General features: G+C 38.1%; 2 protein-coding genes across 13 annotated transcripts in view; one reads left to right on the plus strand and one right to left on the minus strand.

Annotated features, from left to right (window-relative positions):
- The window catches only part of LOC135743999 (mitogen-activated protein kinase kinase kinase 11), a 29,907-nt gene extending 19,487 nt beyond the window's left edge, over positions 1-10,420 (plus strand). For 4 of the 5 annotated variants that reach the window (XM_065261931.2, XM_073813331.1, XM_065261933.2 and 1 more), the window contains 7 exons: positions 1-60; positions 219-462; positions 1,400-1,507; positions 1,586-1,739; positions 4,879-4,991; positions 5,532-6,029; positions 6,803-10,420. The exon at positions 1-60 is cut by the window's left edge and continues 116 nt beyond it. In XM_065261931.2, coding sequence (XP_065118003.1) covers positions 1-60; positions 219-462; positions 1,400-1,507; positions 1,586-1,739; positions 4,879-4,991; positions 5,532-6,029; positions 6,803-7,410 — 1,785 coding nt within the window. In that variant the 3' untranslated portion in view covers positions 7,411-10,420. The remainder of the gene's footprint in view (positions 61-218; positions 463-1,399; positions 1,508-1,585; positions 1,740-4,878; positions 4,992-5,531; positions 6,030-6,802) is intronic. The other variant, XM_065261934.2, reaches the window with a different exon arrangement.
- A 4,176-nt stretch (positions 10,421-14,596) lies between these two features.
- The window catches only part of nrxn2b (neurexin 2b), a 339,687-nt gene continuing 327,270 nt past the window's right edge, over positions 14,597-27,013 (minus strand). For 7 of the 8 annotated variants that reach the window (XM_065261925.1, XM_065261926.1, XM_065261923.1 and 4 more), the window contains 2 exons: positions 25,652-25,730; positions 14,597-17,158 (listed from right to left, as the gene is read on the minus strand). In XM_065261925.1, the coding sequence (XP_065117997.1) occupies positions 16,290-17,158; positions 25,652-25,730 (948 nt within the window). In that variant the 3' untranslated portion in view covers positions 14,597-16,289. The remainder of the gene's footprint in view (positions 17,159-25,651; positions 25,731-27,013) is intronic. The other variant, XM_065261928.1, reaches the window with a different exon arrangement.

Raw genomic sequence — 27,013 nt, forward strand, 5'->3', positions numbered from 1 at the left:
CAGGAGGATTGGAAACTGGAGATTCAGGACATGTTTGATGAGCTGCGCGCTAAAGAGAAGGTACAAGAGCAGAACGCTCAGAGATGATGATGATGTGACTCTGATGTAAGACCATTTCATCTGGAGTGACCTGCAGAAGAGCAATGAGCAATATGAATGATCTTGTATATAGTATTGTGTATACATCTCTCTGTGTGTGTGTGTGTGTGTGTGTGCAGGAGCTGCGGTGTCGTGAGGAGGAGCTGAAGCGAGCCGCTCTGGAGCAGAAGTCTCATGAAGAGTTTCTCCGTCAGCGCGAGCAGCAGTTGGCTCAATGGGAGCAGGACGTCTTCGAGCGAGAACTTTCACTTCTTATCCTGAATGTCAACCAGAACCACAAACCCAACGTCAAGAAACGCAAAGGAACTTTCAAGAAACACAAACTCAAGGTGAAGAATGGAGAGAAGATCAGCATGCCACAGGGTGAGGACACTGAGAATATAATTATTATTACTTCATTGGCACTTTTGTGTTTTGCTAGTTTTATTATATTGATAGTTTGTATTTTTTGAACATTTTGATTTCATTTAAGACAGAACCCATAAGATCCCACGTAAAAAGAAAGTTTACATTATTGTACAAAGACTACACTTAAATACTAGCAAGAACATTTGTAACTTATGTAAAGTTATAAAGTTATGGCACAAATATATGTAAGGATGCACCGATATATTGTCAGATGATGCTTGCTATGCTTCCCAATGAATTACGGTGAAATGCCGCTACATCCAAAAGCCAGAGGGCGCTCTCATGCAGAAACTCAATATGAAAACCATTACACACGCAGCGTAGTAGGATATATTTATATTGCTGTTTTTCAAACCTTTTCAGGTATTTTCATGATAATAAAGAATATGTGTATAATAATGATTATGTTTGACAAGTGTTGCTTTTTCAAATGCATGTTATAAACTAACAGTGATTTTAGATTGATAAGAACTTACTGATCAAAAACCGTAGTACATAAAATATCTGTGAATAATATCGGCTGTGCGATTCAGAAGAGTTATCAGCCACATATTATTAGTGTAGCTACAAAATTAGTGCATGAAAATAGTACATATACTATGTGAACTTGAAAAAGTGTATTTTAGTGCACTTTTTTCACCTGGGATAGCATTTGTTAACTCTTAACACCCCACCTTATTGGAATGCACAATCAAAAAACTCTTCAGATGTCTTTACCAACTAACTAACCAGCCTCTGTGATGAGATCTGTACTGTACTAGTGTCATCTGGTCTGAGCTTCTGTTTTTGTGTCCGTTCTCATTCATCACGTCAGTCTACACTAGCTTGGTTTTCTTGTGCAGGCTTTTCAGACAGACTTTTACATTCCTGGGATTTTGTTTTTGTTATTTAGATTTTATTCATAAGATTACAGTCCAGGCATCTCCGTGTTTGGAGAAAAGAAGGAATTCTCCAGATTTGGGATCACCATCCATCGGACCGCGTTTCCGTGCAATACAATGTAAGTGTTTCCATCAGCACGAGATAATAATCACTTCTTTAATTCACTTTATAATTAATCTGTCTGTCTGTCTGTCAGTAAGCCCCAGTGACAGTCGGTGGAGTTCTGTTTGGCCTTTGGAGTCTCTTCCTCTTAAGCAGTCTAATGGTGAGAGGAGATTTGCTGCTCCCCATCTGAGTCCTAAAAGCCCTAAAAGTCCAAAGATTCTTCGACTCAGTACACCAGAAAACAGGTACACACACACACACACACACACACACACACACACACACACAAGCTTACACACATGAACACCTGTACTGCATTAATGATAAATATAAAAGTATACATGCAATAATTATATTGTTCCAAAGAACTTTCAGATTATAATAATAACTAAATATTCTCTTCCAGTAAATATTCTGATGCTTTGTGCCAAGATAAATATTCATATATTAATATTTTTTTGTGTAAAACATTTTGAAATGTTAAACGATTAGGTTTAGGAGTGGGTGATAAACCAGTAGACGTTTGTCAACCAGAAGTGATTTTGGACTATCATCTCTATTAAGGTTACGCGCCCACATCATGTTACTGTGCGTGTGGTCACAAAAACGTAATGTGCATGAATTTAATCAGCGCAGTTTAAATCAAGTGATTGTAAGCCGTTGAAACACAAACAACAGTGCTTAATGCGCGCACCGTTTCTGTGTGAGAGGAGCACACAAGCCACACATCTGCTTCTCATTAAACTCATGAGCATTTTTACAGCTTTATTGTCCTTAAATACACATATGTGTCAAAATTCTCATCTTTGCAAGTTTCCTCATAAACACGACCATTTAGGTCTTACGAGTATAGAAGGTATATTTGGTCTTTTTTAAATGAATTAATTAAATGATAAAATAAAAAATTAAATCGCAAAATATTTCCCAAATTTGAAAATTAAATGCTGAAATAAAAATTAAAACATTAAATTAAATTCATTTTCAACATGATGAAGCATCATCCTGCCAAATTGAAAAATGAAATTAAAATGATGATTTGACATTTCATTTTCCATGTAATCTTGAGGCAAGACAGCCAATATTAAAATAAAAAGGCAAACTTGAAAAGGAATCTGTAAAAAGATTTTTTTAAAAGGCCCAAATAATAAAAGGGACAAAATTAAAATGTAAAGTTCAGTTTTAATTTTATGCTCTCTTTTATTTATTGGTTTTCATTTTCATTCTAAACTTGTAAGCAAATTCAATGTTAATCAGTGGGTGGGGTTTACTTGCTCAAAAAAAGGGGATTGGCTGAAGCAATGTTGCCAACTTAGCTACTTTATTGCTGCATCTAGTGACTTTTAGACCCATTTAGACAAACCTAGCGACTGTTTGGATGAATCTTAGCTTCACATCTCTACACAGTGTTTCCGCTATATACATTCAACCGTGGCGGGCCGCCACGCCTAAAACATCCCCGCCACGCCTGCGGTTGTGGATAGAAGGGATACAGCAACCGAAATCTCGCCGGATGAGCACTGTTTTATCCTAATCCTTCACCCAAACCCAACTCTAAACACAAAATTTCACAGGATTGTAGGATGTATTTGTATCTCATTTAGCCAGAGCCGCTGTTTTCATCCTAAAAATCCTACCTCCAAATCTAATTCTAAACTTTTCGGCATTTTCTGTATCCCTTCTAGACAAAAACCACGACGGCAGCTCGCAAAATAAAAAAGCTGTCCGCCCTGCCAGACTGGCTGTTTTAAAGAAATAAATTCCTTTCTGGATTCGCAATGTTCACTCATTTATAATAAATAAATCTCCTAAAATATCATAATTTCCTCCATGGGTTTAGTTTCATGCACAAATAGATTTAAATCAACAGATGATGATTAGGCTACGTCTCTGTTTTGAGAAATGATAATAAAATAAATAAGCCTACACGAAATATGTTATAATTATCAGATTGACAATTAAAAAAGTATTTGAGTTTCTGTTCTTTTTTTGTGACGCGCTGTTAAACCAAAGCAGCAGAAAGCACGTCATGTTTTTAATGATTTTAAATAATTTTCATCTGTTTTCAGACAGCGGGATCAGGGTACCCGCGGGTGAATCGCATAATATTTGATGTAACGGGTGTAATAATATTAACGTGTCATTTGCGTTGTAGATGCAGGTCGGGACTCAATAAGCAAGAGTAGGCTAAACTGCAGGTCTAACATCCAAGACCAAAATTCGACTCGATTCCGATAGGTAGCAGTTTTTAAATGGCCCTGTGCTTATTTGTGTTTAAGATCTGTCTGAAGAACGTTAAAGGTTTATAGCTGCGCATTTTGCGGTGTGACCGGGTCGGGCTCTTTATGTCAAACAGGCCAGGTGTGAAATGCTGGAATAAATTGCTGCTGATGTCGGGTCAGGTGTTCTGTCAATCACAGCGGTGCGGATTATCAAACAGGACTGTGCGTGACTTTGCAACAGCTCTGTAACGCTAAACATGAGCACGAACTTGCACACTACATTAAAACTACAATGAAAGATCCGTATGAAGCTATAAAACGTATTTTTTAAGAAAATACAGTTTAGATCAAACATAGAAAAGCAATATGCTATAAATATAAGGAAAAGTAAATGACAGCATGAAAATGATAAAAAAATACATGTTAGTTTACTGTAGCCTATATTCTACATAAAAAAAATAATGTACATTTATAATCATCATGGGCGCCCCCTGCCGCCACAGCTGGAAAAAATCCTAGAGGAAACACTGCTACTGTTGGGCTGCTGTGTCCCTTGTACTGGCCCATGAGCTGTCACCATGTAATGTGTGTCTGGCGTCTCTTAATTTTATTTTGCAGTTTTGCCGGAATGATGCGTCATCACATTAAATATGAAAGTTAAATAATTAAATTTAATGTTTTAATTTTAGCATTTATTTTTCAAATTTGGGACATATTTTGTGATTTATTTTTTATTACTATATTATACGAGAAAGTAAACAGCTGAAAGAAAAACGCATGTGTAACAGTAGATTGGGTTTGGACTTGGATTGGATGTCTTGACTAAATCACTTTAATAAGATATACATTATTATTTATTTTCCTTATTTCATCACTGACTGTTTATCTTCAGTAAGTTCAGTTTTGTTTGTTTTTGGTCTTCTTTTTATGCTTGTATGAGCATATTTATATTGGCTTATATGGAATTAAAGATTTTAATAACATACAAAACTTTAAATAAATAATCTGTGATATAATGATATAAAAGGAATCCTATCATGATATAAGATTTTGGTTATAACACCCACCACTAATTGAGTTTACAGTTAATTGTTTGGCTTGATGTTGATGGTAAGATGATGTCAGCGTATTACTGAAGGAGATCTTTTATCTGTTTGTGTGTCAGTCTGTCAATGAGAGCCAAACTTCTAGACATGGACAGCAATGAAAGCCAGGAGTCTAAAGCAGATTTTGAAGAATACAGACCTATCACACCAGAATACAACCATAACCATAACGGTAAAACACACACAAGCACACACACACACACACACACACATACAGACACACACACACACGCACGCACGTTCTGGTTTCCATGTTTTTTGGGGACATTCCATAGACGTAATGCATTTTATTCTGTACAAACTGTATATTCTATTCCCCTTACCTACCCCATTCCCTAACCCCAACCATCACAGGAAACTGTCTGAAACCTTAGATTTTCAATAAACATCATCTTGTTTGATTTATAAGCTTGTTTCCTCATGGGGACATCAAAATGTCCCCACAAGGTCACAAAAATACTGGTATTCCTATCTTTGTGGGGACAATTGGTCCCCCCAACGTGATAATTACCCGGCCGCACACACACACACACACACACACACACACACACACACACACACACACACACACACACACACACATCACGACTGCTCCCAGCTGGTGTCTGTTTGATTTTAATTTAAATCCACAACACAAGATGTAGCGCAGCAGCTGTTGTGTTGTTTTGTGTTCTGGTTTATGTTTTCAGTGACTGACTCTTGTTTCTGTCAGAAGGCTCTGAGAGCGAGGAAGGTGGTTCGTCCCCCTGCGGTTCTCCAAAACCGGATCAGTCCGGGCCATCGACTCTGGGTAAGGCCACACGTCGAGCTCTGCTCGGTAGCGCCGCCCTGCTGGCGTCTGTGGCTCTCGGCCGCTGTCTGGAACCTCAGCACCCCCCCACGCCACCCCCTCGGGCATCATCCAGGACTAACCTACCCACATTGGAACTAGAACCGGATCGTTCTCCGGAGCGGTCCGCCGAGCCGGACGTAGTGGGAGATTTGATCACGTTTAGCACAGACTCCCTGCCGCGAGGATTAATGGACGCGTTAAAACCGCTGGAGACAAAACCGTTACCGCTCACCCCTCCGCCCCCAAACCCCAGAGAGAGAGACAGGGGTGCCCGCCGCGTCCCCCATCGCAGTCTCAGAGACTGGTCGCCGAACGGAGAGACGTTCAGTGAGATCTCGTGTCAGGACGATGAGTGCAGAAGAAGAACTTCTCAGCTAGGTATGATTGTTTTTTTACTTTTTTATTTGTTAATTTGAGAACCTCAAGTCTGAGCTAACACCTTAGGGAATATATATATATATATACACGTTTTCTTTTTTAATATTTTAAAGATATATAGGCTAAACCACCTTTACATTGATTGTACACTATCCAAACACGACTGTTTGAGTCGCCCCCTAGTGGCAGTCATAATGAGATTTCAGTTTAATGGTAAATTCATGTCTACTCATGATCTACTAATATATTAATTTACTTATCAGTAATTAATGTTTTTTAAAGGATTCAAGTGTTAAACTAAACAGATTTATAATTTTAAACTTGCGCACAGTGTTTTAATTGGAAAGCCATCACTTCTAGTCAGCGTGTCACATGTGGTGTAGTCACACAAGTTTATCTTTTTTAACACACACAAAGCTCAAACTGGATCTGATAATTATTCACCTGCAGATGATTGGCAGCCCCAATCCAACTCTTATTTCCGTTTTTTCTGTCATTATTTGTCATGTAGAGTTGAAAGGCAGCTTTAAAGTAACCACGCTGATTTTAAATCAGATAAAGATGACCGGCGGGCCGCATAAAGATGATTGAAGGGATGCATTTGGCCTGCGGTCTGCCTGTAGACTAGCCCTGATCTTAAGTGTTAAAAACTTGACTGAGATCATACAGAGACACTTTAATTTAAAATGTTTGTGTTTTTATCTTGTACTGCCAGTTACAATGCCAATATTATCAAGCATCTAATTCAGTTTTACATCTTCATCTGTTAACAGTGCTGGATCTTCCTTTGTGTCAAGACACTTTTGAGGTTGAAGACAGATCTCCAGTACCCTTTGCGCTGTATCAAGACTCTCATTTTTGGAGCCCCAAAGCAAACCGTCTGGAGGTAAACATCGTTCCTCGACCACGACCTTCTCCTATCCGACCTCGCATTGACCCGTGGAGTTTTATATCTGCCGGTGTGGCGGACAAACCCGCCGTGAAGAAAGCCGTTTCTTCCAGTAGTCCCACGAGCCCTCGACTGGGGTTTCATCCCTCGCCCACCAACCCGTTCACAAACTGTGACCCGTTCCCTTCCCCAGACTGTGACCCGTTCAATCTAAAGCTCAACCCTTCCAGAAACTCAGACCTCGCCTCCGGTTTTGACCCCTTCTCCACCCCGTTCCCGACCTCACGGTCCGCTCCCTGCTCAACAAACGTGAGTCCTAATCTCTCTCTCAGGGTGGCTCCGTTGAATCCGGCCGATTGTCCGCTCATCGATCTGGGCTGGGTGGGGGTCAACAAACCGCTAGATGTCGCCAAAGAGAGAGTTCATCCTCGACGGACCCTCGGGCTCAGCCCGTTCAGATCATCTACTGAACACAGAGACGATCGCTTCTGAATGAGCAAGGGTCAGGGGTTTTTAACACGCCTCAGTGCATTCTGGGATATATATTGCCTGGACATTCTCTAGTTTTAAAAACTAAATCATTATAAATGAGACGGGTGGGTTGTATTGTGACTCTTGGACAGATGCTGATGTGTCATTCCTACTTTGACTAATGAAATATATCAATGTCTTCCAGCTTTCATCATTTTCTCAGGGTCTTAATGGCCTTTAACGTGTGCTTAAATAGATCCACAGGCGTCCGGTTATCAGTGTCAAATCCATCACAGTCATCTAATGATTTTCAGTCGTATGTTGTTGCTCATCTTTCATTTGGGAGGAACTACAGCCAACAAAACAGCTTGAATTGTTGTGTTGTGGAGCATTGATAACATCTGTCTGTGAATACATCTGAATCTCAACATTTCAGCCCATGAGAGTTTTCAAACGCCCATGTGTTTGCTGACATGAGTTTCAATCAGTTTTCTGCTGGTTGTGTTGGTGTTGTGACATTTAGGTTTGAGGTTTAGTGGATTCATCTTTGCTAAACCTAGAAAGAACCACTGAGGAACAACAACATTTATTATTGTCAATCTGAGGATGAGAAACAAATGAAAATGGATTTGATTTAATGCCGATGTTCACTACTGACAGATGAAAGCTTCTTTATCTCTGTGCTGAGCGCTGTGCAGACTCTACTGAGATTTACACTGGTTTACCTTTGGGTGGTTAGCTGATCAGTTTTACCTTTGGGTGGTTAGCTGATCTTGGAAGACGTTTTTACTTAACAATGGTTTATTAATTTTTTTCTTTCTCAAAGGCACAAGAACAGAGATGATATTGATGATGATTAAAGCTGCTGTGCTCCTCACACACATACTGTCACATTAAACACTTCTCAAAACATCATTTGGTTTGATATTTTAAAAGAATAAAGGTCCGTTAACACCAAAGATGACATTTATATCCATTCAGATTTAAAATGTGGAGACTGCTGTGCACAAACGTATACTGTAAACAAAGCTATATTAATATCCACATGATAAGGGTTTACTTTATTTATGAGTATCACTCTTGATCTGAACAGGCCTTTAGAAAGTGACAGATGTTGTTTTTACAATCAAAAAGATATTATAATAACAAAAATATTTTTAAAAGAGCCAATATAGAGCGCTGCAGGGATGACAGATTTTTGTAGGCCAAACCAGAAGTTAGCGGGATAGGATTTCCCTCGCCAGAAAACCCATTCATTTTTCACATTGACTGTTGGATTACCGCAAAAAAGACCCTGTGTTTAACAAAAGTATATAAAGGTAATCTGTACAAAATTTATTTTGAAGTCTAGATTTATCTCTAGTAAACACATTTAGACTTCAGTTGTGTTCACTTGTGAAGATGATCTTGTTGGACAAAACGTGTAACTTTTAAAACATGTAAAACAGCGCTTATTTTTTGTGATAATCCAAAAGTCTATGGGAAATAATAATTGGTGTTTCTGGCGAGGTAACCTAGTGTCCCGCTTAAAGTACATCATCCCTGCAGCACTTAACTTTTCTTCTCGAGTATGACAGTCTGAATATTGGTAAATACAGAGATGAAAAATATCTGTAGTTATGATGAAAGTGAATTAACATTGATGTATTTGGGCAGATGCTTTAAAGCTAGGTATCTATTTTTTATCATTCATCAGCGTAATATTGCAAAGATAATCTATCAGATATCATGGAATGAGAAATTGATTTAGCATCCGTTCCTCCTCTTAAAGTTTGTGTTATAAACACATCATCATAATCAATCAATCAATCAATCACACAAATATCATTGAAGAGAAGGAGGAAAATGTTTTGGTGCTAAACGAAACCAGACTTCATTAAAGATTATTCTGCTGATTTCTTGTGTAAGAAAGTCTCAGTCCTGCTGTCAGGAGGTTTCTGATAACCGAGTACCCATGTAAGTTTATTACTACTGTACGTGTTGATTAAACCTTAAGCTATGGATGGTTGCTCACTAATCCACCCCAGGTCTGTGATAGTCGAGCTCGTCTTCGTGTCGGATGCTTCACTTTCATCTCTGTTTGTTACCTCTGACACGGATCAAAATATAGACTCAAGCTTTGTCTTCTCATCATCTGCTCACATGAAGACATAATTATCTGTAAAGTGAAACTTGAGCTTTTCTGTGTGGTCAGCGGTCGTTTGGGTTTGGTGTCATGTGCTGACTTTTGATTGGTGGATGATTGACAGGTCAGAAGCTGACACACTGAGGAAACATTTAATCATTACAGCATCATTGTACTGTGTGTGTGTATCACCTTTGACCCTTACAAATGACATTGAAATGAGAAAGTCTTAAAAGCTATTGCTATTTATTCATGCATTTTACACACTGGATTCAAGAGATTTGAAAAGGGTCAGAGAGATACTCCACATTCAAATACTTTATTATATTTTAAGAATGATTTTCACTGGAGGTGCTGCAAAGGGAACAATATCAGTTAAATGTGTGTTTAAATACTGTATAATACAGAGAGAGACTGAGCAGAATGAGATTGAGATCTGTGTATCTGGATTTGAGAAAGAGAAATTTCCTTTAGCGTTTATGCTTAACTTTCTTTCATTTCTCCTTCTTTTGAGATTTCTTTGCATGAACAGAAAACAAAAACACTTCAGACGTCTCAGACAGACAGACAGACAGACAGACGTTCACTACCTGCCAAACTCACTCATCTTTGTGTTGAGCTTCATTATTTTAAACTTATATTCAGTACTCGTGAAGCCTTTATAACAGCTGTGTTGTGTTCTTTAACTCTTTTAGTTATCCGGTTGTTTTTATCTGCTTTGTGTTATTGTCTTTATTTTTATCTCAGTGGGCTGGGCCTAATCACTTTTCATACTTTTGTGTTTTACAGTGTGTGTAAGTTGTGTTAATGATTGTGTAAATGTGTTTATTTTTTCTCAATTGTAATGGGTTTTAACCTGTGAACCTTTGGAAAGTGAATAAAAGAGCGAGACCAAATGAAATGAAACACGAGTCTTCTCCAGATAAATGTTTATCAGACTCTTTATTATAACACTCCAATCACAAGTCAGTTATTTCTTTGACTTTCAGTCTTTCACACATTTTCATTAAAAGTTATTTATCTTTAAGTGAAATGTTTAGGGCAGTGGTCTCCAACATGGTGCCCAGAGTCTGTGAGGTGCTTTTTTATGTCTATGACATTAATATGGCTTGCGCACAAGTTCAAGATCATTTAATGAGAATGAACTCTAGAAATTCTTCTTATTGAACTTAAACTTATGGGGGTGGTTTCCCAGACAGGAATTATAGAAAATATAACTAGTTTTAGCAAACATGCCTTACTAAAAACATTACACCAGAGCAGTCTCATAGAGAATTTGAAGCGTGAATAGATTTGCGTGCAAGGCAGCATTGGGAAACCCGGGCAATTACTTGTGTGCATTTGAGGTAAAACAAAGGGAACTGATGTATTTTAAGATGTGTCAGTGCAAGTTGTTTTCAGCTTGGACAGCTCTTAGATTTATTTTAGTCTAGGACTAGTCTAATCCCTTTCTGGGAAACCACCCCGATACAGAAAGATTAACATCATTTTTGTTGTTAGAGGTATGCATGGGTTGGTTACTGGTTTCAAGCTATATCGAAGTTTTAAAGAGTCAAGTTTACAAAACCACTAAAGTTTTCTGTGATACCATTTTCAAGGTATGAGTTGTGTTTACACAAAATAAATTAATTCACAGACAAAGCTTAAGGTTAGTCCTAGACTAAAACAGATGTTTGATCTTAAAATAAGCCAGTGTCATTAATTTGTCTCAAGATACACGCCAGTAACATCTTTTTCTAAAGCATGTTTATAACATTTAACTAAGACCTAGTCCTGGATTTAGCTAAACCTTGTCTGTGAAACCAGACCTATATGTTATGTAATTGATTTGATGTTTACATTTAATATATTATAAAGTAAGAATATTATCATTGAAAGGCTTTATTTTGACCTGGCATACATGTTGTATGTTTTGCTGCCGTAGCTGATACAACACAAAATATAGATGTTTTATATTGATGAATGTCATGCATTAGTGATGTGTGGATGGTGGTTATACACAAACACTGCAGATATCCACACGTCAATGAATAAAAAATAACTTAACAGGTGGATTTGATAAATCATTAATGGTGAAAAACCATAAACATTCTGGAAAATATGAAGGATTAAATGCAGCGGTCATTACGTTTAATCATAGATTGGCACACATAATATATCACAGATTGGGTAATATTATGTGATAAAGTATTATGTTTATACGTTATGTTTAAAGAAAGACTTGAATTGTAATGACTATGACGGTCATATATGACTATGATGTTGATATAATGCATTTAATGAACAAAGGGAAAATTAACTATTTCATTATAAATATCATATTATATTAAAAATAAAAATGTGTTTATTGTATACTGTAATAACTATAAGGACTTTAGATATAAGGTGAAATAATACCTTTAAATGAGTAAAAACAAAACTCCAAAACTTTTATTAATAAAGATGTATTTAGTAAGGCTAGTCTGAACAAGAGACAGAAGTGTCATGAAAGTTTATCATTTGCCAATTTAGACCAAAGCAAAGTCAACTTTTGTGTGCGCACATCTGAAGTGAGGAATGGTGAATATAAAGTTTATGTTTTCTTGCACTTGAACAGATTTTTCAACTATGAGAAAAGTGTTGTGAATCTGACACATCACAGCTAACCTGACCTTAGTGTGTATTGTTGCAATAAATTGATGACTGAATTTACTCACAAACTTTGTTGTATTGAATACTTTTGATATTTTTAGAAATTGCTAAAAATTTACCAAAATGTCAGTGCATGGATCAAGCCAAGGGACAGAGAAGCTTCAAACCCATCTTACACTGACCCAACACTACTGGATTTATAGGGACGAGCGGGACACAACCTAACACATTTTGGTATTATCACAAATTCAATCATTTAAAAATATTTAAGTTAGATGCATGATATTTTTACACGGGCAACACAAATGAAGATCATAAGTTTGGTCCTCATACAATCACAGTAAAAGTGACAGGAGTGCTAATGTTAAAACTTACCCCATAGGTGAAGTTCACACAGTGCTTCCTTGTAACACTCGCTAGAAAATTATTTTTAAAACAAATAATTCAATACTATACACTTGTTTACTGTCTATGGATAGATAGCCACACATCCAACCATCAATGATCCTTCATTTAAATATCCTTCTATTATACATCAATACATGTGGATAGAAAGGGCCACACAATTAAGACAAAACAATCATAATAATTGACCATTTCTGCACGCACACACACACACACACACACACACACACACACACACACACACACACACAAAATATGACTTTGCATGTCAAGAATCTTTTTGTAATGTATGCATGATAACAATGATGTGTTATATTAAATATGGGATTCATGTCCTTAAAAAGCTCGGATAAACTCTGATTTGTTAACATGTTGTTGCCTCAGAATTGAATGAGTTTAGAATGAGTTTGATTGAATGCTCTTGGGTTCTCATTAAAACTCACACAGAGTCTCTAATGTTGCTAAAGCCTTCAGCCCTGCACACGCAAAGGATTGTGGGTAAAACTTCTGATTCGACTTATAAACTAATTCAAATCTGAACTCATCAGCTGCATCTGTCCTCAGTCTGTGTCTATAATTTCAGAGGACCAGCGGCGTTCAGCACACACGCACACACACGCACACACATAAAGGACTATGGCTTGTTTCCATGGAAACAGAGAGAGGAGAGAAAGTGTGTTATTGTTTGTTTGTGTCATAACACATCTGGAGGTTTGTCCTTAAAGACATTTTCACCTCATCTGGTGACTGAATATTTTTCTGATGATGGAGTTTTAGTTTGTTTGATTAATGGTGTTATTGAGACGGCACCTGTATGCTGTTATGCCAATAAAAGCTCTTCTTCATATTTGATTTTCTTGAAAGATGAGACGACAACTCAACACAGATGTCAGTAATGTAGCTCATTACTATTTGAAATGCTTTAAGCTACACTACATAGTGTACACTACATAGTGTTAGTGTGACTTAATGACATTCTCAACAAAGACCAGGTCTGAATAAACCACAGTTTAATTACTGCTCTCCTTCAGGTCCTGTAAACCTCTCTGCTCCGCGCTGGGGTAAATGAGCAACAGATTTGAGTCGTACCCTCTAGCAGCAGAATTAAACACTGATCCTGGAACAGATGCTTTGATGTTTACATGATGTGATGATGAATCCTAACACTGAAAACTCTGAATCTTTATGTCGTGCCGCATCACCACCTTGGGTGTGCATTATTATCTTATAATTCAACGGCCCGTCGTCCATTATTCGTTACGTAATGATGACACCTGCTGAAAGCACGCGCGCACACACACACACACACACACACACACACACACACACACACACACACACACACACACACACACACACACACACACACACACACACACACACACACACACACACACACACACACACACACACACACACACACACACACGACTGACTGATATAATTTTGTAAATCAAGAAGCTGGAATGTGTTAAAGATCAGTCAGAGAGCACTTCTGAGTGTTTATCTGCAGCTCTGAGCTCTCTTGTGAATGAAGACACTAAGACGTTATTACACTGACACTTGAAATTTAAATTCAGCCTTTTCTTTTTAGTATAAAAAGGTTAGGAATGAATATAACGTGTAATAGTCCAAAACACTGACAAAATCCGCAAAACCTACAGTTGGACACGTGCACCAAAAAAAGTCTATAATTTGTATGAAATCATCCTACACTTCAACTTCTCATCAAATGTCCTGTCCAATCAAATGCTTTTTAGATGCTGAAGCGTCCCATCCTCTGTCTTTGCTGTACTGTGCCGTGAATGAAACGCTATTGGTTATTTTAAAAGGGGGATGGTCTTCTCAATAGTTCACCACATCAAATAATGCCACACATTACAGGGCACTTCAGTGGGCCTTTAAGAACTTGCCAGAAGATGTGTTGGGGAAGATATAATGTGTTGTGTATTTATTTTAAATATAATGTAGATGAGATTTCTGTTGACCAAACTCCCGTATGCAGCTGAGATGAGGAAGAAACTTAAATAAACACACGACACAGAATCTAAGAAGTATATAACCAATTGTATTCCCTTGTGTTAATATACACATATGCAGATTCATCTCACTGGAACACTTTACAATAACATTGAGTAAGAACAGGGCATCGCTGAGGAGAAACTTCATCTCAAACAGCTGAACATTGATGAAAACATTCTCACAGATACACAAGCAACAGTCACGCAAACACAAAATGAAAGACTGAGGATTAAATGGAGAAGAAGATGATGACGGTGAAGGACGGAGACAAATGGTGAAGGTCTACTGTCTGAAAGGAGAAGATCGCCTGTGCAAAGGAAACCAAATCACATGAATAATCCTAACACTTCTGCTTTCTTGAATGGGACTGAACATCATTCACTGTCTTATAGGGATGAGCTTTAGTTAGGAAAAACACATTTTCTTTTAGCACTGGGATGAAATTCAAATATTTAGACATTTCACAAACTTTTCTTTTCAACGTAGACTTGAGTTCTTTTTAATAGACTTGAGAAAATTGAAATACTAGAGTTCAAGTTGTACATCATCCGAGGAGGAACAGGTGGATTTCTCTTTCAAGAGTTTGTTCCTTTTAAAAGTTCAAATCGACCTCATTCTTGTATGTCCAAGAAAGAGAACGCTGTCGACCTCAAAGATGCAGTTGAGTTCCTACTTGAGATGCACATTAACCCAAACATTAACGTCTTTTCCCTTTTACATTATGACAAAATAAACACACGCGCACGCACGCGCTCACACACACACACACACACACATGTAAACAAAAGAAATCTACCACTTCACTCCATAGTCTTTGCTTTTCTCCACTGATGTGGTTTGGTGAAGGTTCATACATCAGACCTCCAGTGAGATCTTCAAACGCAAGTATCTCTAAAACTGCTGGAGATGTTTCTCAGGTTGCTGTATGTGGCGCTTAGGGCAGAAACCAAGATCCAAGATGTGAGCCGCGAAGGCAAAACACACGATGAACATCTGCTGCAACACGAGCCTCTGAAGGAACCGTCCACAGATGTTTAATAGTTCTCAAGTCTTCTAGTTGTAATTTGTTGATATATAGATTAATTGGTTTGACGCCACAGAAACAGTTTTTTGTCTCTTTTCATTTTGAATACCACATGCTGAAAACACAACAGAATTACGGCGCATCTGCTCTTGGGCACCAAGGAGAAAGGAGAACGAGCCCAGAAAGGGAGGAAGAGGGGTGAACGAAGAGAACTCGAAGCATTCGGGGAGGTGGATTTAACACCGAGCGGCAGTTTGGCAGCATTACTGAGGACTGCTAAACGTTTGTTCTACAAACTCGTCACTTCAATTAATTGAGCTCGCTCATTTCATGCCGAAAGCTTCTCGACGGTATCTGATGCCCTGATAGATCGTCGCGGTCTACATACGCTGGAGTTTTAACATCAGGTGACGATACGATCTTAACATTCAGGTCGTATTTATGAAAAACAAACGGGAGAACGAAAACGGCAATGAGGCAAAATACACACGTATCAACAGTACAAAAGTAGCGGCGGAACGAACGAGGTGTTTCGTCCTGCCTCGTTTCGGCTCTTGCTAAAAACGATATGGTAAGTGACTCGTGTCGGAGCAGTGAATTTAGCCGTACGCTACCAATAAAAAGTCTCTGACCTCCCGTTCGTGGAACTCTCTTTCCCCCCTCCTCCTCGGCCTCCGTCTCTCCGTAGCGCGCTCAGACGTAATACTCTTTATCCTTGTTTTTCTTGCTCTTTGTTCCGGTCTTGGCGGCTCCAGGCTGCTTCTCCTTCACTAGAGCACCGTTGCTTTGCGTGGCTGAATTGCTAATGTAGTTGCGACTCTGGTCGACCTGATACGAGCCTTCGTCGCGGTTGCGGTATTTGTACATGGCGTACAGGAGAATGAGGATGCAGAGGGCGGCCGCGGCCACGATGCCCACCACCATTCCCGTCGTGCTGCTGGACTCCCGGATCACCTCCACCGCTCCCGGCGGGCCTCTGTCTGGCGACGAGGGATCTGTAGCGGGCAAACGGGGGAAATCAGGAGGAAACGTTACGCCCGGGTGCCGATGCCGCCCGCCCCGCTCGGGCTCGCCCGACGGCTGGACGGGCGGCAGCAACACCTGGTCGCGGGTGTTCATTTTACCCGCTGGAATGTTGGGACCCATGCTGATGGCGGGCTTGTGTCGGGGAACGAGCTGCTCTGGGAGGGCCGTGGGAACGAACGGACGCGAGCCAGGCGGACGGGACAAGTGTCTATCGCCACGGGGGTTTTTGGCCGCGGGGGGAGGGGGAAGCACAGTCCGGTCGGTGACGAGGGCCAAGTTTTTAGAATAGTCCTCGTCGTCCGACTCCGTCATCTCACCCGAACCGTAGGCCGACACCTCCGCGGCGGGCTCCTCGCAGTCTTCCTGGTCCAGCGGACAGGGTGGCCGACCAGGCAGGGGGAGAGACTCTCTGGTGGTATCGAGCGAGGTGAGGTAGGGGCGATAGGTCGGGGGCGGGGGTATAACGGGATAACGTGTCGCAATCAAAGGGGGGTCGAGGGAATCCACGGTAATAATTGGCAACACTAGTTCACCTCCTAGGATGAGAAAGAGAAAAGCAGGAACGTGGCATCAGTCGAACTCTGAGTGACGTTTGTGTCACACAGACAGAAACAAATGCAGAAAAGACTAGATATGATATCCATCATTAGAACAGCACTATGACTTAAATCAGGTTAGTTGTAAAATTAGTTTGGTTACAGAAAACAAGACTAAACAGCTACGCTAATCATTAACAGCTGGCTAAATTACAGGGTTAGGACAAGAGTACAGAAACTATTCAGAGCATAAACTACGTACATTATAGGGTCTATTAAGTCCTATGAAAACATCTAAAAACAGAGCTGGCTGCACTTTAACAAGAGAGCAAACCACGTAGTACAGGTCACTTACATCAACAAATTGGCCGCATGATTTTTGCATGAAACAAAAAAATTACAAAAAGAAAGCTGTGTAAGATTGTTCTTGGATAGTGAGAAACAAATTTCAGCCCATGTATAAAGTGTGTGTTTGAATTCGTCAGTCAGTGAAGGTTTTTAGAGAAAAGTTTAGCCGTGTTGGCATGGTGATGAGGATCTTTAATGATAAAGATCTACTCTATATGCAGAACGTAGGACTCGAACCCCAGGATACTGTAAGAGATATTTTCAAACTAGTGTCCCATAAGCCCACCCCAAAATAACAGACCGTATCTTTCGAGATCATTATCTGTAAACCCGTTCCATGCTTATTTTATGCCATTAATAAAGTAATATTTCAGCTGATGTGTGTGGATCTACTGCCACATTAATCCGTTCTTTAACTGCATACTAATTAAAGATGACTCGTGTGTTATTTTCATGTGTTCAAATTAGTGTCACAAACATTACATCTGAATTTTTATAGTGAAAAGCCATGACATCAGCATGACACACCCTCCCCTTAACCAATCAGAATCCAGCAGAGACTTTAAACTTTTCGTATGCATGAACAAATACATTCATATTGATTATACATGTGAATGCATTGGGAGAAAAGTTTATATTAACATTCAGAAGACACAGAAGAGTGTAATACAGTTACTGAAAGAGAAACAGGTCATGTTAATGTCATCTTCACAATGCTCAAAACATCTTGAGTCTGTAGGTTGACAGTCTGTGAACTCGATAAGAAAAACAGAAAATAAGTTTGCTCAGTCATTTAAGGGACTGCTTATCTTTAAAGAGAAAGTTCAGCGAAAAATGAAAACGATCCTATGTTTCACTCATGAGATAAATATGTCTATCATCTTTTAAGACAAACACCATTTCAGTTAGGGAACTTCTGACTTTGAAACCCAAAATGTGCATCCATGCTTCACAGACGAGTGGGTTAATAAAGGTTTTCTGAGGGTAGTCCATGAGTCCTTTAACCTGGTTAAAAAGTTACCTTGATGATTGAAATCAATATGTACAAATAAACAATGTTAAATCAGATCTAATGAAAGTTACTTGTGGTGTTCCACAAGGCTCTGTGTTAGGTCCCAAATGGTTTTATTTGCTGATGACACAAATTTATATTGTTCAGGGAAAAATCTGATACAGCTTCTGAATACAAAGGAAATAGAATTGATGATCTTTAAAAAATGGTTTGACAATAAAAACCTTTGTTGAATTCAAGTAAAACAAAGTTCTTAATATTTAGCAATAGATCATTTAATGAAGTTAAAATTAAGGATAAATAATGAGAAAATTGAAAGAGTATATGAATATAAAATTGTAGGTGTTATAATGGATCATAAAAAAAGAGCTATAAGAATTATAAAAAACATTTACTGTTATGAACAAACTAATAAACTGTTATTATTAACAATTTTTTGATTTGGTTGATTTTTATACTGCAAATGTAATGTATAAGATATATAATAATTGACTTCCAAATTGTATCCAGAGGCTGTTCACAATAAGAGAAAGTCAGTATAAATGAAAAGGAATATGTATGTTTAACAAAATAACGGCAAGAACTAATATAAAAGTAGAAGTACATCTGTCAAAGGGGTAAACTTATGGAATAAATTGTAAATTCAAGTAAATGTTTAAAAACCAGATGATTAAAAATTATGTAAGTTAATATGAGTAAGTATGTAATATTTAAACTATTGTATTATTATTTTAAATGTGCATTTTCAAAATTATTCATGTATATTTTTTGGAGAATGTCTTATGTTATCTTATAGTTATCACGTCCAGGGGGAGGGGGTGACGTTCATTTGATATATATAAAAAGTAGGCAGGATAAGCATTGGCTTGCCTAAACCTTTTTCGGTTATTATGTATCATTTTCTTTTGAATGAAAATTGATTGGAAGGACTGAAATAAAAAATATTTCATTTCATATTCCATTTAAGAGGATATTGAGTTATCCCTAAAACAACTCACGGTTCTCGCGAGTCTTTTCTCACCGGATCTTTTATGCTATCTGGTGAATCCGTGTTGTATATCACAGAAAGCTAGTTATTATAGTTTATAACGTTTAAAATATGGATACTTTTCCTATAAAATCACACTGATTACCCTCAGAAGTCCTTTATTTACTCCCTAGAGCTGTGTGTGGATTATGTCTGTGAAGGATGAATGCACTTTACTGGGCTTCAAAGTCAGAAGTAGTTCCCTGGTCCCATATAACAACCATAATAAAGCTTGGAAGAACATATAACTCAATAACTAATAGAACTCAAATTGTGTTTGTCTGATGGTATATCATAATATATGTAACCCGGATGACTTGAGGTTTAGTATATCATGGGGTCATTTTCATTGAAGGGATAGTCCTACGTATAAAGTCTTTTATAAAAACTGTTGAAATAAACCTGCTGAATAAAACCTATTGGGTTTGATGATGAGATTTATAGAAGATTGTTCTTACAGCATGTCTGAGTAATATTGATTTTACTGATAGTATTTTTGAAGGAGATCTGACCTGATAAAGAGAGATCATCTTTCACAAGGAGCTGATGTGCTTTAGACATTTGACCAATAGTACTTGATTCAATCTCCAGAGTGATATTGTATGCGGAAAAACTCTCAGTGATTCTTCTCTTTTTCTCAGAAATCAATTCTTTAATATCACTTCCTAATACATCATTAGAAATTCACTGGAATCTGTCAAACTACAGACACAATACACACAAATAACTCAACTCTTGTGTAAACCCAGTCTGTGTGATAAACTTGAATAAAGATTTCATGCAGTCTGTGATTGGTCAAACTTGAGGTTTTTTTGCTCATTTGATGCTCACAGGAGACTCTTGGCTTACAGTTCATCATTACCACACTAAACTAAGGCTGTAGTACTCTTACACACACACACTTAGTGTTTTAAATCAGAACGGTTACATCAGTACTTTAACAACAGTCAGAGAGAGATGCAGGTGAATGACAGACCTTTTAAAATAGAGAGCACTAGTTTATCCTTAACAAAACTCAGTAGGCAGAATCCTGAGAAGGTCCAGGCAAGGTGAGGACATCACCCCTATCCTGGAGTCCTTGCACTGTCTCCCACATTGATTTTAAAATCATCCTCATGCTCACTTACAAGACCTTGAATGGTTTCGCGCCATAATATCTGTTTCAATTTTTAACTGCATATGCCCCAAGACGCAATCTTCGTTCCTCTGTTTCTGGCTTTTTAATTGTTCCTTCAACGCGTTTACGTTCTACGGGTGACCGGGCTTTTCCTTTGTTTGCTCCCAGGCTCTGAAATACTCTTCCCATTGAGATTTAACAGGCCATTTTTAAACCTTCACTTAAAACTTATGTTTTAGGCTAGCATATAAAACTATATAATGCATGTTTTATGTTCTTAAATTGAATCCAATGTATGTGTTTTTACAATGTATTTTGTTTGTGTAAAGTGCTTTGAGATGCAACTTTAAAGGCGTTATATAAAATAAAGTTTTTTAAATTATTATTAGGGCTCGAGCACCGAGGAGCAGGCCAGAATGGCCTGCACCAAAGGTGCGAAGCCCTATTGTTTTTGCTCGGATTTATTATTTTTTTTTTTATTTTTTTTATTTTTTTTTTACGTTTCAGGGCAATTTGGGGGCCTTAACATACTCAAAAACTCTTGAAAATTGGCAGAGATGTCAGAGTCGTCGGCCATTAGGACCCGGCAAAGGCTGGAATTCGGGCGTGGTAAGGGAGCTCTGTAGCGCCCCCTGTAATGCAAAAACAAACATTGGGGCACAGATCGGTCAAAAATTTACGCACATGTACGAGAGTTGGTACGCATATAGATCTCATCGATCCGAACAACTTTCACCCTCTAACATTTAAGCTCCGCCCAACAGGAAGTCGGCTATTTTGGATTGTTTAAAAAATGCATGCATTGAACTTTTAAATACTCCTCCTAGAGGATGCATGCGATTGACACCAAACGTGGTAAACATGATGCTGAGACATTGTACTTGCTAAATTGCGAAGGGATTTTTGATATCTCGAACGGTTCTGCCATGGCGAGGCGACGAATTTATGGCGAATTCAGAGAAACAGGAAGTGTCTAATATCTAAGGCAAAAAATATCTTATTGTGATGCCATGCAGGGTGTTTGTTCGTCTGAAGATTCCGATCGCATCGATGTGCCTATTGTGACTCCCGGGTATAGCGCCACCACCAGGCGCCAGGAAGTGTCAGTCACAAAGCTGGATTTTTTTGACAGTTCCATGCGATGTTCTTTTAAATACTCCTTCTAGGATTTTCATGCGATTGACACAAGAAGTGGTCAACATGATGCCGAGACATTGTAGATGATAAATTGCGAAGGGATTTTTGATATCTCGAACGCTGTTCCCATGGCAACCTGTCAAGCTTTACTTTCATTTTAAAGGCATATTTATGCCTTTCCGTTTCATGCAGTTAACTTTTAAATACTCCTTCTAGGATTTTCATGCGATTGACACAAGAAGTGGTTAACATGATGCCAAGACATTGTAGATGATAAATTGCGAAGGGATTTTTGATATCTTAAACGCTGTTCCCATGACAACGTGTCAAACTTTTTACTTTCATTTTGAAGCCATATTTAAGCCTTTCAGTTGATGCCGATGTTCTTTAAAATACTCCTTCTAGGATATTCATGCGATTGACACCAAACGTGGTGATTATGATGCCAAGACATTGTAGATGATAAATTGCGAAGGGATTTTTGATATCTCAAACGCTGTTCCCATGGCAACGCGTCAAACTTTACTTTCATTTTAAAGGCATTTTTAAGCCTTTCAGTTGATGCCGATGTTCCTTTAAATACTCCTTCTAGGATATTCATGCGATTAACACCAAAAGTGGTCAACATGATGCTGAGGCATAGTAGATGATAAATTGTGAAGGGATTTTTGATATCTCAAACACTGTTCCCATGGCAACGTGTCAAACTTTACTTTCATTTTAAAGGCATATTTAAGCCTTACAGTTGCATGCAGTGAACTTTTATATACTCCTTCTAGAATAATCATGCAATTGACACCAAAAGTGGTCAACATGAAGCCGAGATATTGTAGATGATAAATTGCGAAGGGATTTTTGATATCTCAAACGCTGTTCCCATGACAACGTGTCAAACTTTTTACTTTCATTTTGAAGCCATATTTAAGCCTTTCAGTTGACGCCGATGTTCCTTTAAATACTCCTTCTAGGATATTTATGCGATTAACACCAGAAGTGGTCAACATGATGCCGAGACATTGTAGATGATAAATTGCGAAGGGATTTTTGATATCTCAAACGCTGTTCCCATGGCAACGCGTCAAACTTTACTTTCATTTTAAAGGCATATTTAAGCCTTTCAGTTGACGCCGATGTTCCTTTAAATACTCCTTCTAGGATATTTATGCGATTAACACCAGAAGTGGTCAACATGATGCCGAGACATTGTAGATGATAAATTGCGAAGGGATTTTTGATATCTCAAACGCTGTTCCTATGGCAACGCGTCAAAGTTTACTTTCATTTTAAAGGCATATTTAAGCCTTTCAGTTGACGCCGATGTTCCTTTAAATACTCCTTCTAGGATATTCATGCGATTAACACCAGAAGTGGTCAACATGATGCCGAGACATTGTAGATGATAAATTGCGAAGGGATTTTTGATATCTTGAACGCTGTTCCCATGGCAACGCCCCAAACTTTACTTTTATTTCAGGCATATTTAGGAATTCTTGGCGTGCTTAGATTAACCTAAACGTTGGCACACACATCAGAGTTGTCGGATGTTCAGAGTGGACAAATAGGTCAGGCAAAGGCGTGTCTCTTTAGTGGCTCACTAGCGCCCCCATTTGTCTAAAATGTGCGGTTTTTCTTTTACCTACAGTCCCCAAATGGCTCAGTAACAACATTAAATAACCCACTGATATTTACCCACTTGATGCCCTTGCCCACCGTGTATCGATTTCTCGGACGCACCGTGTAGCGGTAAAAAAACGTGCGAGGGCCCGCCATTGCTGCTTGCAGCTATATTTATTATTATAACTACATCTTAGAGCATCAACCGAGAACAAAAGAGAAAAGACAACATCACCAATCTCTGTGACTCCAACGGATATCATCTTAACCACAGACAAATTCTCTGAATCTGACACTGTTGCACTTTTACACATCAGAGTGTTTGTGCACTACTGTCTATCTGTCATGCACCTTAGAAATGCCTTAGTAATCAGAACAAATGCTTCCTTCCTGAGAATTTTTTTCTCTCTTTTTTATTTCAAAAATGTTTTCTTTTCTCTTTATTTTTTTTCCTTTTAAAAGTTTTTTTCTCATTTTTTTAATCTCCAAAAAAAAATTTCTTTAAAAAAAAAATTTTTTTCAAAAAAAATTACATGTTTTCCTTTCATAAAATGTTTCAAAAATCTTTTGAAAATCTTTCAAAAATTTTTCTCCACTAAAACGTCTAGCACACAATCTAAAAGTGTTGTTCCTATTCTGAGTAATGGGTAATGGGTGTGTTTTGGACATAACGTTTTGAGGCTAAACTAAAATAGACTACGCCATTGACCATTTAAAAACTATGGCAAAGTTTATTTTAGTTGCCTCAAAAATAGCAACGCGCCAACATTGCACCTGAAAACCCCTCGTTTTCAGACCAGCGTATGCATGGGCGCACAAATGGGTGCAAATAAATTTGCTATTTAAACAGCTGGATGTGAAAATGATAGCTACGCTGGGCTGATACTTGCAAAAAACACTTGCATTGCACCACCTAATCAACCAACTCCTAAACCAGTGAAGTGCTGGGTTAAAAATAACTACAGCGGATATAAATGACAACAAGTGCTATGTTAAGCATATGTAACTCCCTTCAGTGGTCTTTTAAAGAGAAAAAATCTCAGGATGTTTTTTTCTTATTCATATTTTTTTCCCGTTGTCAGAGGACCGCAGGGAACGTGACTGAGTGTAGGGGTGAAGTAGATCTGTGAGGTACTGTGGCGAGAGTCCATGGAGAGATTTGTAGGTTATAAGAAGGATCTTGTAGGCGATGTGTGACTTAACTGGCAGCCAATGGAGCTGTTTGAGGATGGGATTGATATGCTACCATGGCTTTGTGTGGGTTAAAACCCTGGCAGCTGAGTTCTGGACATACTGAAGTCTGCTAAGGGCCTTAGTGAACAGTTCAGACAGGACACCATTACAGTAGTCCAGACATTTACATTTACTCAGACGTTTAGTAACCCAGAGTTGCCGGTATGAGTCTCATGGCCGGTGGGTTTCGACTGTGGTGCCCCTCTAGCAAGACACCTTAATCCTAATTGCTCACCGGGCGCTGGGATAGCTGCCCACTGCTCCGAGTATGTGTGTGCAAAAATCACATTTCAAGTATTCACTGCATACTTGACAAGCTTGTCACTTTCACTTTAACCTACTTAGAGACTACTGCGAGAGGATGTATTAGCAACACCTTCACACATTATTCTTCATACGGGAAACAAATGGTCTTAATACCAAAAGGGTGAATGTCACTAAAGCCCTGATCGGCGTAGTGAAAACAGCCTGTATGATTTACCCCAGAGCCAAAATCATCATCTCAACCCTTTTACCTCACAGAGACGAACCACAAAGGATCATCAGTAAGATTAACAAAGAGTTAGCAAACGTCTGTGCTTCAATGTCCAGAGAGTTAACCACATCCACATTCAGCAGGAAGATATCAAACTGTTTACAAAAATGCTCAAGGAAACAGCACAAAAAAAAAATCTTAATAGACACACAATGCAGCTATGATAACTGATCATTATTCCTTCATTAGATATGTTTAACATTTCTATATTTCATGCTCCATATACTTTTCTACTGCACTTATCGAAGTCATTGCTTCATGAATTCATACATTATTCTGGTTAAAAAACAACAACATATATTTATGAATGCTATCACTTAAAATAACATATTGCAACATTCAGGGGACTGTAGCTAAACCTGTAACCCATTCTGAGAAAACATTTGACCAATCACAGCTGCACACTGCACGATATATCTGTGTGTGTGTGTGTGTGTCTACAGACAGACTATCTGTTCAGTGTGACTTACCATTTCCAGGTTCACACTCCTCAAGATCTTCATCATCACTTGGACATTCAGCTGATGCCACTAACAGCTCATCAGTATTCTACACAGACAGACGGACAGACAGAGACAGACAGTGTGAATATACACCTGTAATATCTGAACATATTGCACAAATCTGTATTGTAAACATCCTTTAAACCTGATGTGAGTTCATCTGTAAATGTGAAGATGTTAAACCTGGAGAGGTTTGCTGTCATTATCATCTACAGTACTGTCATCATCTCTTCTTCTGTATGTCGTTCAGAGATTAATTCATTTATACAGCGGTGTGATGCTATAACTTCCTTCAGTTGAATACTAAGAAACTGGAGGAGGTGTTGGAGATCACACGTCTACTCTATGTTTAATACCAATCAGGAAATAAAGATGTGCAGTTATACAAGTATTTAAGAGTGTTTATAGACAGATCTCTGATGTTAACTGGGTGTGTGAGTGACTTTATCAAAGAAATGACATCTGAAAGATATTTTGGTTATATGGTGTTGATAGGGAAATCATGTTACTCTTTTACCCAGTGTTACATATTTACTGATAGATGTCATTAGTTGATGTAATAAAATTTTCATTGAATACATGAAGAAAAGGATTCCTCTTATGTTTCCGTTAATTTAATGACAGTAACTTCTGATGTAATTGAAGTAAATCCTGTATATAGACTGCAGATCAATGATATATAATACAATAGTGAATTGAAGTCTAAGGTTAAAATGCATGTTTTTTATGAATCTTTCTCACTTTAAAAACTTTGAGTTAATAAGAATAATGGTAAAACACTACTAGTATAGTTTACAATTCTCACTATTAACTAGTTGGTTATTAGTATTAATATTACTGAGACATTGGCTATGTATTAGTACTTAAAAAGCACATATTAATGCCTGATTCTGCAAAAAACCTTATTCTACATCCTTAATCCTACACAATTCCTACCAATGATTCAACTTAACAACTACTTTACTAAGTATTAATAAGCAGTTATTAGGAGTATATTCAGGCAAAAGTAGTTAATAGTTAGTTTATAGTGAGTTTATACTGGACCTTAAAAAAATAATAGATTTTAAAAATACTTTTTATATGATTTATTTGAGCCGTTTTAAGTTTATCTTTGTATTATTTACTATAGGATTTAGAAAGTCATTAGTAATAAGTTATGAATTACTTTTTTTACTTGAGTAACTTAACCAACACTGCTTTTACCGTTCTGTAATTAAAAGTGTTGGTATGGTTTGTCCTCCTGGTATGGTAACCTAACCCTTTCTGTGAAATCTAAATGATCAAGACTATATTTGGTATAAACTGCAATGAAAGTGATTGGACAAATCT

Source organism: Paramisgurnus dabryanus, chromosome 2 (assembly GCF_030506205.2).
Source record: "Paramisgurnus dabryanus chromosome 2, PD_genome_1.1, whole genome shotgun sequence".
In the NCBI taxonomy this organism is placed as follows: domain Eukaryota; kingdom Metazoa; phylum Chordata; class Actinopteri; order Cypriniformes; family Cobitidae; genus Paramisgurnus; species Paramisgurnus dabryanus.